Raw genomic sequence first — 11,506 nt, forward strand, 5'->3', positions numbered from 1 at the left:
AAATGTTCACCAAATACTCTAATCAGTGAAGCATACACACAAACATATTAAACAGTGGGCTTTCTAACAATTGGGAAGGTTTGTGTCATGTTTGTCCTCAAACAAAAAACATACTAAAACAAAAAAAATAATTTCTCCCCCATCTTTTTCCATTTATAATCCTTTTTTAAAAATGCTCCAGGGAGCCACGGGTTGCTGACCCCCGCTATAATGAGACCATCGCTTTAGAAAATGAATAAAAACTGTCAGCATGTTTATTATGTGTGTGTTGTTACAGTCCACATTGTGGTGTTAAATAATCATCTTTCTCTCAGTATCTTGTCCTTAGCCTACAGTCCCAGCGGTTCGTCCTTTGTCTGTTCAGCTGCAGCTCTCAATGGAAATGGACTTGTTGAGCCTGCTGTCCGTCATCACAACCCGGTGTCTGGACAGCTCCTGCTGTGGGACACTAAGACAGTCAAACAACAGGTACAACTCCAAACCCGTAATTGCATGTTAGCGTCAAATAACATTGTAATGATATTTTTTTTACCAGGGGTATTAAATCAAATTTTAACTGTTTACAAAGTACAATTTTGACAAACATTGTGAACTTTATTGAAAACGAGATATTATTAATCTCATTACATGAATCATAACTGACTTAACTATTAAACTGTAATTCATTGATTTAAATTGTGTTACAAGATGAGAACAGGAAGTGAACAAATGTGTCAGAAATGGCTATGAATCAGAAAGGGGGAAGGATTAAATAAGATTTGCTTTTTCCTACTCATTTTCAAACATGTTGTAAAGAGAAATGTGAATATGTAGATCAGGGGTCACCAACGCGGTGCCCGCGGGCACCATGTAGCCCGTAAGGACCAGATGAGCAGCCCGCTGGCCTGTTCTAAAAATAGCTCAAATAGCAGCACTTACCAATAAAAATATCACTCCTTGTATTATTGTACACAATACTGTACAGACACAATTAGCTCCAAGAAATGTGCATTCTTTTCCGCATAATCAATTTACTTGTTCTTTGTCAGGTCCAGTTCACGTTAGAACCAGAACCAGTAGCTATAAACTGCACCGCCTTCAACCACAATGGAAACCTGTTAGTGACCGGAGCTGCTGATGGAGTTATTCGACTCTTTGGTCAGTATTTGGAATGGGATTAATTGTCAAAGCGATGCAAATTATTATTACAGTATTATTATTATGATAACTATCAGCTATTATCGCCACCTGATGCACATTTGCCTGCTCAACAATTTTACGTAATTACGTTAGTACTGTTCCGATATAATCATTCATGAGGTGGATGCACCGATACAAATGCCGATATTTATTAACTATACATTTTTCTATTTATTTATGGTGAGTGCTAATAACAGTTTAATAATATCGACACAATATTTAAACCAGTTCCTTATTCTAGTTTAATACAAACAATTGTTTGATTAAAGCAAAGTCAATAAATAGTACACAACTAAATAAAAGTAAAAACTACTATCTACTGCTCTTTTAAGTCCTTTGATTTTGCCCACATAGTCCTTCAGTGTCCAGGGAATTAGTCCCTGAATTTGTAAACATTGACAAAAACAACAAAATGATTTAGAGAAAATAACACGTTGACATATTACTCTAGTATCAATGATATATTGATACTGCCTTTATCGACACCACCAATTTATGGATCGATTCGCCTTCTTCTTGGCATTGTTGTGTACTGACACACCAACAGTAGTTGTTGTATTATACTCTCTTTAGACCAGGGGTGTCAAACGTACAATCCGGCCCGCGAACAGGTTTTATCCGGCCCACGGGATGAGTTTGCCAAGTATAAAAATGAGCCGAAATTTTTGAATGAAAGAAACTGCTGTTCTAAATGTGTCCACTAGATGTCGCAATAGCAATTCTTTGTATCTTGGTAGATTATGCTACATATGTAAACAAATAAATAAACCACATTGTGGAGGTCTTGCTCCTCCGGGTTCTTTGGACCACCAAGGACAGACATGACAGCTTTGTTCATGGTTCTGAACAGGGATTTATTTTTCATTAAATGTTTGTTCCATTGCTTTTCAGCCAAGGGCTTCTGGCATCTCTGTCTCTCTCGCTTGTGCTCGTTACCCACCATCAACCACTCTCCCTTCTCCTTCCCGACTGCTGCCTTTAAAGGGGAACATTATCACAATTTCAGAAGGGTTAAAACCATTAAAAATCAGTTCCCACTGTCTTATTTTATTTTTCGAAGTTTTTTTCAAAATTTTACCCATCACGCAATATCCCTAAAAAAAAGCTTCAAAGTGCCTGATTTTAACCATCGTTATATACACCCGTCCATTTTCCTGTGACGTCACACAGTGATGCCAATACCAACAAACATGGCGGATAGAACAGCAAGATATAGCGACATTAGCTCGGATTCAGACTCGGATTTCAGCGGCTTAAGCGATTCAACAGATTACGCATGTATTGAAACGGATCGTTGTAGTGTGGAGGCAGGTAGCGAAAACGAAATTGAAGAAGAAACTGAAGCTATTGAGCCATATCGGTTTGAACCGACGAAAACGACACGACAGCCAGCGACACGGGAGAAAGCGAGGACGAATTCGGCGATCGCCTTCTAACCAACGATTGGTATGTGTTTGTTTGGCATTAAAGGAAACTAACAACTATGAACTAGGTTTACAGCATATGAAATACATTTGGCAACAACATGCACTTTGAGAGTGCAGACAGCCCAGTTTTCATCAATTAATATATTCTGTAGACATACCCTCATCCGCTCTCTTTTCCTGAAAGCTGATCTGTTCAGTCCAGTTAGAAATGCATCTGCTTTGAGTGTCACAGGATATCCACACATTCTTGCCATCTCTGTTGTAGCATAGCTTTCGTCGGTAAAGTGTGCGGAACAAACGTCCAATTTCTTTCCACTTTTGCATCTTTGGGCCACTGGTGCAACTTGAATCCGTCCCTGTTCGTGTTGTTACACCCTCCGACAACACACCGACGAGGCATGATGTCTCCAAGGTACGGAAAACAGTCGAAAAAACGGAAAATAACAGAGCTGATTTGACTCGGTGTTTGTAATGTGTTTGAGAAAATGGCGGATTGCTTCCCGGTGTGACGTCACGTTGTGACATCATCGCTCCGAGAGCGAATAATAGAAAGGCGTTTGATTCGCCAAAATTCACCCATTTAGAGTTCGGAAATCGGTTAAAAAAATATATGGTCTTTTTTCTGCAACATCAAGGTATATATTGACGCTTACATAGGTCTGGTGATAATGTTCCCCTTTAACAGAGCGACAGGTGATCAGACAAACACTCATATCTGGGTCATCTACGCACCTGTCGCTGATCTCGAAGCCGGTCCTGGCACACCCCGTTTCGCTGCAGGTCCGCAGGCCACGACCCCACCCCCCCACACACACATGTTGAACAAACTACATAAATAACATCCTAATAACATCCTGTAATTTGATTTTGATATTATTTTTTTATCTTAATAGATTGAAAATTAACACCAATGAGTTGACTGGTGAACATTATCACATAATTTATTCAGAAAGTATAAATATCGACAAATAATGATAGAATACTATTAACCGCAACATGTAAGTGTAAAAAAAAAAAACCCAACAACATTATGATTTGTACATTTTCAGAATGTGCTTGTTCTATTTTTAAACAAAGAAAACAGTCTGAAGTTGTCTTTATTTTAAGTTAGCGTGGTGTGATTTTACCAGTCCGGCCCACTTGGGAGTAGATGTTTCTTTGTGTGGCCCCCATCTAAACTGAGTTTGACACCCCTGCTTTAGACCCTTATCAATCTACTTGTTAATTTCCTGTTATAAACTGCTTACTTTCTATTGCAGTGATTCTCAACCTTTTTTCAGTGATGTACCCCCTGTGAACATTTTTTTAATTCAAGTACCCCCTAATCAGAGCAAAGCATTTTTGGTTGAAAAAAAGAGATAAAGAAGTAAAATACAGCACTATGTCATCAGTTTTTGATTTATTAAATTGTATAACAGTGCAAAATATTGCTCATTTGTTGTTGTCTTTCTTGAACTATTTGGAAAAAAAGATATAAAAATAACTAAAAACTTGTTGAAAAATAAACAAGTGATTCAATTATAAATAAAGATTTCTACACATAGAAGTAATCATCAACTTAAAGTGCCCTCTTTGCGGATTGTAATAGAGATCCATCTGGATTCATGAACTTAATTCTAAACATTTCTTCACAAAAAAAAGAAATCTTTAACATCAATATTTATGGAACATGTCCACAAAAAATCTAGCTGTCAACACTGAATATTGCATTGTTGCATTTCTTTTCACAGTTCTTTTTGACAGACATTTTTTAAAAATCTCACGTACCCCTTGGCATACCTTCAAGTACCCCCATTTGAGAACCACTGTTCTATTGTATCGCGGCCCCATCTCCACTTCTTAAACTTTACTGAACAATTATGTCTTAGTGTTGTTTCAAGTTCGTTTAGCTATCAGCATGCCTCATTCTAGCTTGTTCTCAGTACGTAACATGTTTAGCCTCGTCCTCCAGTAAGTTACTAAAACATGTTGTAAGGATATATTCTAATTCTGCGCTGGAATAGCAAATGACATGTGAAATATATTGGAATTCCCTTCCTGCAGACATGCAGCAGTATGAGAGCGCTATGAGCTGGAAAGCTCATGACGGTGAAGTTCACAGTGTGGAGTTCAGCTGCGATGAAAACACCGTCTTTAGCATCGGCGAAGACGGCAAGGTGCGTTGTTCAACCGAGGAAATGATCATCTTGAACGGGACACATTATCAGCTCGCCATTGTGTCTTCAGTTCGTGCAGTGGAACATCCATCGCTGTGGAGTCAAGCAGTTGGAGCAGACCTTACCTCAGGATGCCACTGGACCTTTTGTGCTGTCAGGCTACAGTGGATACAAGCAGGTATTTAGTGCTTATGTTTACATGCACTGCATCCGGGAAGTATTTACAGCGCTTCACTTGTTTTTCTTCACACCCATGGTTGGAAAATCAAGGTTATAAGCTAATGCTAGGGAGTGAGACACCAGATGTGTCGGTCAGATCTTACAGGATTCACTGTGACATTCTCTATGCTGACTAAAAATAGGGAAGTATCGGGAGCTGGTTCCTCACCTGAATTTTTTCTTGCATTATAAAACATAACAATTAGCCAAGAGACAGCTCGATTCCCCCAAAAATGGTGAGCTGGGGAACTCCTAAACCCATACTTGCCAACCCTCCCGGATTTTCCGGGAGACTCCCGAAATTCAGCGCCTCTCCCGAAAACCTCCCGGGACAAATTTTCTCCTGAAAATCTCCCGAAAATCAGGCGGAGCTGGAAGCCACGCCCCCTCCAGCTCCATGCGGACCTGAGTGACATGTCAACAGCCTGTATTCACCTCCACTTTCCCACAACACACGTTATAACTGTAGAATGATGGAGGGCGAGTTCTTGGTTTCTTATGTGGGTTTATTGTTAGGCAGTTTCATTAACGTCCTCCCAGCGCGGTAACAACACACAACAACAGCAGGTTTTATTCTACCATAAAGCAGTTCGTCTGCCGTAAACAGCAATGTTGTTGTAATATATTGAGTTGGAGGCAATAACCAGGCGAGGTGATGAAGTACGTCTCTTTACTGTAGACTTCAGAACAGACTCACACACTTGACGTCAGGTGCGCAACACCACGTAAATCGTTGGCCAACCAAAAAGTAACCCCAGTACGCTATAGCCAACATTCACCAGGAGATGGCAACAGACAAACACAGATCACTCTATAACATTCCTCCCCTTTTAGAAATGGAGAAGTTCCTCAAAATAAATAAACAACCCAACCAAAAAATGCAGCAGCTCAATTAAAAAACTGTACTTAAGCCACATTCTTTTTTTTTTTTTAGTACTGAACTCTTAAACCTCATTTGTAAACAATAACATGCTTATTATACAAACAGTATTTGTACACCTTTAACACAGATTTTTATACTGTCTTCAGAGATTCAGTTTTTTTGGTGGTACTCGAAACCTTTCTGGGTACCTGCGAAAGGGTGTTCAGCATGGTTAGAAAAATAGTGACAGAGAATAGAACAAGGATGGACTATTCAACCCTTAACTCAACAATGAGTAGATGAGTGTTATGTGTGTGTATATGTGTAAATTAATGAACACTGAAATTCAAGTATTTCTTTTATTTATATATATATACATATATATATATATATATATATAAAATAAAATTATATATATAGCTAGAATTCACTGAAAGTCAAGTATTTCTTATATATATATATATATATATATATATATATACCGTATTTTCCGCACCATAAGGCGCCCTGGGTTAAAAGCCGCGCCTTCAATGAACGGCATATTTCAAAACTTTGTCCACCTATAAGCCGCCCGGTGTTGTAAGCCGCATCTAACTGCGCTAAAGGAATGTCAAAAAAACAGTCAGATAGGTCAGTCAAACTTTAATAATATATTAAAAACCAGCGTTCTAACAACTCTGTTCACTCCCAAAATGTACGCAAATGTGCAATCACAAACATACGTATATCAACATGGACAGAGCTGCGTGAAAAAAGCCACCCGGCCTCTTCGCGTAAACTTAAACTTACCTTAACCACTCGCTCATCTTTTCTTCATCCATCCCTTCGAGTTAGCTTTTTATGATGACGCCGGCTGGAAAGGTCTCTTTTGGCAAGGTCTTCCTTTTGAATATCACCATGGGTGGAAGTTTTCTGGCCATTAGCATGGCAAGCTAGAACCACAGTGAAGGATGACTTCTCATTCCCTGTGGTGCGAATATTCACCGTACGTGCTCCCGTTGTATCCACAGTGCGTTTCACAGGAATATCAGTTGCTGTGAAATAGTAATCCGTGTGTGGATGGAGAGATTGCGTCTTTTCATGAACCGGATCCCTGACGCTTAGTAGGAGCCATTTTGTGGTCTTTACAGATGTAAACACACAAAGGAAATGAAACGTACGGTATATCCGCGCGCTTTTTCTTCTTCTACGCGGGCGGGTGGTTGCTTACAGTAGAAGAAGAAGCGCTTCCTGTTCTATGGGGGCGGGTGCTTACCTTGGCGGTTGCTTGCGTAGAAGAAGAAGCGCTTCCTGTTCTACCGGGAAAAAAGATGGCGGCTGTTTACCGAAGTTGCGAGATCGAAACTTTATGAAAATGAATCGTAATATTAATCCATATATAAAGCGCACCGGGTTAAAAGCCGCACTGTCAGCTTTTGAGTAAATTTGTGGTTTTTAGGTGCGGCTAATAGTGCGGAAAATACGGTATATGAAATACTTGACTTGGTGAATTCTAGCTGTAAATATACTCCTCCCCTCTTAGCCCCCCCCCCCCATCTCCCGAAATCGGAGGTCTCAAGGTTGGCAAGTATGCCTAAGCCTGGGTACAACTGCACTGACTTTATAATATATTTGACGAAAGAGAGAAATTTAATTGCATATGGTTGAACTTTTATTCAGGTTCAAGTTCCCCGAGGTCATCTCTTCGCCTTCGACTCAGAAGGACAACACGTCCTCACCTGTTCCAGCTCTGGAGGACTCATTTACAACGTAAACACAACTCATTTCTACTTCTTCTGTTTACTTATCATTATGAAATGATCCAATATGAGACTTGGCTATTTTCATCTGAAATAAGTTAAACCAAGCTTTCCATTTATCCCCATCATCCCCAGCTGACCAATGGAGAAGAAGCACTGAAGAGCGTGTTGTCGCTGGGTGGACACAAAGCACCGGTGGTGACAGTCGATTGGTGCTCGGCCTTGGACTGTGGCACTTGCCTCACCGCCTCCATGGATGGAAAGATTAAACTGAGTACCATCCTGGCACAGAAGTCTTGATATCATCTTCACTTGACAAGATAAATAATAGTTTATTGACTGAATATTCCACATTCTGTCACGTCATGTCAGTACTACAGCATTATGTTTCATGTTTTTTTTTTGTATATTTCAAAAAGTATTTCTTCTTACAGTTGATCCGAGCATTAAATTGTGTTTGTGTATTGATTCTTTGAGAACATTAGAATACTTTTTTTTTTTATAAGCTTGAAGCGTTATAAAGGCTTTTGGTAGTAATTCAATATTACAAAACCCAAAACCAGTGAAGTTGGCATGTTGTGTAAATTGTACATAAAAACAGAATACAGCGATTTTCCAATCCTTTTCAACCTATATTCAATTGAATAGACTGCAAAGACAAGATACTTAACGTTCAAACTGGTAAACTCTTGTTATTTTTTGCAAATATTAGCTCATTTGGAATTTGATGCCGACAGCATGTTTCAAAAAAGCTGGCACAAGTGGCAAAAAAGACTGATAAAGTTGAGGAATGCTCATCAAACACTTATTTGGAACATCCCACAGGTGAACAGGCTAATTGGGAACAGGTGGGTGCCATGATTGGGTATGAAAGCAGCTTCCATGAAATGCTCAGTCATTCACAAACAAGGATGGGGCGAGAGTCACTACTTTGTGAACAAATGCGTGAGCAAATTGTCCAACAGTTTAAGAACAAACGTTTCTCAACGAGCTATTGCAAGGAATTCAGGGATTTCACCAACTACGATCCGTAATATCATCAAAAGGTTCAGAGAATCTGGAGAAATCCCTGCACGTAAGTGGCAAGGCCGTGACTTTCGATCCCTCAGGCGGTACTGCATCAAAAAGCGACATCGGTGTTACCATTTATCAACAACACCCAGAAATGCTGCCGGCTTCGCTGGGCCCGAGCTCATCTAAGATGGACTGATGCAAAGTGGAAAAGTGTTCTGTGGTCTGACGAGTCTACGTCGTATCCTTTGGACCAAAGAGGAAAAGAACCATAATAAACGCTAATAGGCGCAAAGTTCAAAAGCCAGCATCTGTGATGGTATGGGTAACTTACACATCTGTGAAGACACCATTAATGCTGAAAGGTACATACAGGTTTTGGAGCAACATATGTTGCAATCCAAGCAACTTTATCATGGACGCCCCTGCTTATTTCAGCAAGACAATGCCAAGCCACATTCTGCACGTGTTACAACAGCGTGGCCTCGTAGTAAAAGAGTGCAGGTACTAAACTGTCCTACCTGTAGTCCAGACCTGTCTCCCATTGAAAATGTGTGGCGCATTATGAAGCGTAAAATACTACAACTAGAGACCCCGGACTGTTGAACAACTTAAGCTGTACATCAAGCAAGAATGGGAAATAATTCCACCTGAAAAGCTAAAAAAAAAGGTCTTCTCAGTTCCCAAAGGTTTACTGAGTGTTGTTAAAAGGAAAGGCCATGTAACACAGTGGTAAAAATGCCCCTGTGCCAACTTTTTTGCAATGTGTTGCTGCCATTAAATTCTAAGTTAATGATTATTTGCCAGAAAAAAAATTGTTTCTCAGTTCGAGCATTAAATATCTTGTCTTTGCAGTCTATTCAATTGATTATAAGTTGAAAAGGATTTACAGTATAAATCAATGTATTCGGTTTTTATTTACGATTTACACAACGTGCCAACTTCACTGGTTTTGGACACGTGTATATATACATATATATATACGCATATGATATATATATATATATATAACAACATTAAATTGAGCTACAGCTGCATGAACAATATACGACAAATCATCTCAAACCACAACAAAACAATTGCAAATGAGCCGTCGGCCCCCAGACAGAGCGACTCCAAAACCAACAAAGGCTGTAACTGTCGAAAGAAACCTGATTGCCCTCTCAACGGGGGGTGCTTACAAACATCAGTTGTCTACCAATCTAAGGTAATACGCAAGGACATTAACACATCCGACACATATGTAGGATTAACCGAGGGAGAATTCAAAACCAGATGGAACAATCACAAGGCTTCTTTCAGGAACCAAAACCTGCGAAATACCACAGAACTCAGCAAACACATTTGGGACCTCAAAGACAATAATGTTGAATATTCAATAACATGGCAAATTCTTGCATCCAGCACACCTTACAATAGTGGTAATAAAAGATGCAACCTATGCTTGAAAGAGAAACTGTTTATTATTTACCGTCCAGACCTGTCATCCCTCAACAAGCGCAGCGAAATTGTAACAGCATGCCGCCATAGACGGAAACACCTCCTAGGTAACACATGAGCCAATCACCACGCCCCTACGCCAGCCTGTACCCACCCACTCTGTGCCCTATACAAACCATGGTATGCGAATGCTCCCATTAAAATCTCCTGATGATTGAGGGTACCCCCCCTCATGAAACAGGCCTGTAGAGATGAAATAGTCTTGTGATTTTTTTCCCACACATACATATATTGCGCTCTACTACGGTATCGAGCACTATTTTTTGGATAACCTTATTAAGACATATATATATATATATATATATATATATATATATATATATATATATATATATATATATATATATATACACACATTATATATAGATATGTATATATATATATATTATATATATGTATATGTGTATGTATATATATGTATATACATATGTATGTATATATATATGTATACACATATATATATATATATATATATGTGTGTTTATTAGTTATACCAACGCAAATGAGAAGTGCACAATGTACCAGATTTAGCCCAATGAGTACCACTACAACATAATTTACGAAGAAAGGTATAAAGTAGGTTGTAAAAAGCATAGGTTATATTGTATAAATGTATATATTATAAACAGAACAGCGTATTTATTTGTTTAAATTGTCTGCAAAATACCTGTCTGCAGTCTAATGAATATTGTACTATTTTTAATCCCACCGTTAAAATACGATAATTCATTTGCATAAAGTTTGTATGAAGTTTGCATAAAAAACGCATGAAAATCAGTTAAATATTGATAAAGTTACGATGGATTAAGCTTACACTTCATTGATCCTGTCACTAGATGGAGATGTTGACCGGTTTAAGATGGCGGCCCGACGGCTCGTTAGCGCCAATAGGCAGGAGAGGTCAATGCGGCATCGCTGTATGAGATATTTATGTGTGTGAACATAACTGCCGTAAAACATATGACAAAAGTGACGTAATCATCTTCTTCTTCAATTTATGGCGTGTCACAACCAACGTTACAGGTGCATACCGCCACCTACTGTACTGGAGTGTGTATCCCTAGGGTGAGTACTTAGGTTAAAGACTAATATATGAGGGCAGTTTTAGTGAAATAATATTTTCCGGGCACAGTTCATACACAATATATCCTGAATGAGTTTACAAAAGTTGAGCTCAGGAAAATAGGAACAAGATATATTACATACCCAATTCTTTACAAAATTAAAGAAATACAATTTAAAATTATGAATAGAATATACCCTTCAAAGGAATTTTTGAAACTTAAATTTAACAGGGAGTTTAATGGCTGTTATATATGTGGAGCTGTAGAGGATGTCAATCATCTGTTTGTGGAAAGTGAGAGTGTACATGTGTTTTGGGAGGAGATCAGAGATTGGCTGAGAAACAATTAA

The 11,506-nt window shown here is 38.9% G+C and overlaps 1 protein-coding gene across 2 annotated transcripts in view; it reads left to right on the plus strand.

The window, feature by feature from the left end:
• Positions 1-8,050, plus strand: part of wdr91 (WD repeat domain 91) — a 36,963-nt gene extending 28,913 nt beyond the window's left edge. For both annotated transcript variants that reach the window (XM_061980708.2, XM_061980707.2), the window contains exons 13-18: positions 315-468; positions 1,029-1,137; positions 4,650-4,762; positions 4,833-4,940; positions 7,503-7,592; positions 7,718-8,050. In XM_061980708.2, coding sequence (XP_061836692.2) covers positions 315-468; positions 1,029-1,137; positions 4,650-4,762; positions 4,833-4,940; positions 7,503-7,592; positions 7,718-7,882 — 739 coding nt within the window. In that variant the 3' untranslated portion in view covers positions 7,883-8,050. The remainder of the gene's footprint in view (positions 1-314; positions 469-1,028; positions 1,138-4,649; positions 4,763-4,832; positions 4,941-7,502; positions 7,593-7,717) is intronic.
• Positions 8,051-11,506: the final 3,456 nt, after the last annotated feature.

The sequence above is a fragment of the Nerophis lumbriciformis genome, linkage group LG20, assembly GCF_033978685.3.
Source record: "Nerophis lumbriciformis linkage group LG20, RoL_Nlum_v2.1, whole genome shotgun sequence".
Classification (NCBI taxonomy): Eukaryota; Metazoa; Chordata; class Actinopteri; order Syngnathiformes; family Syngnathidae; genus Nerophis; species Nerophis lumbriciformis.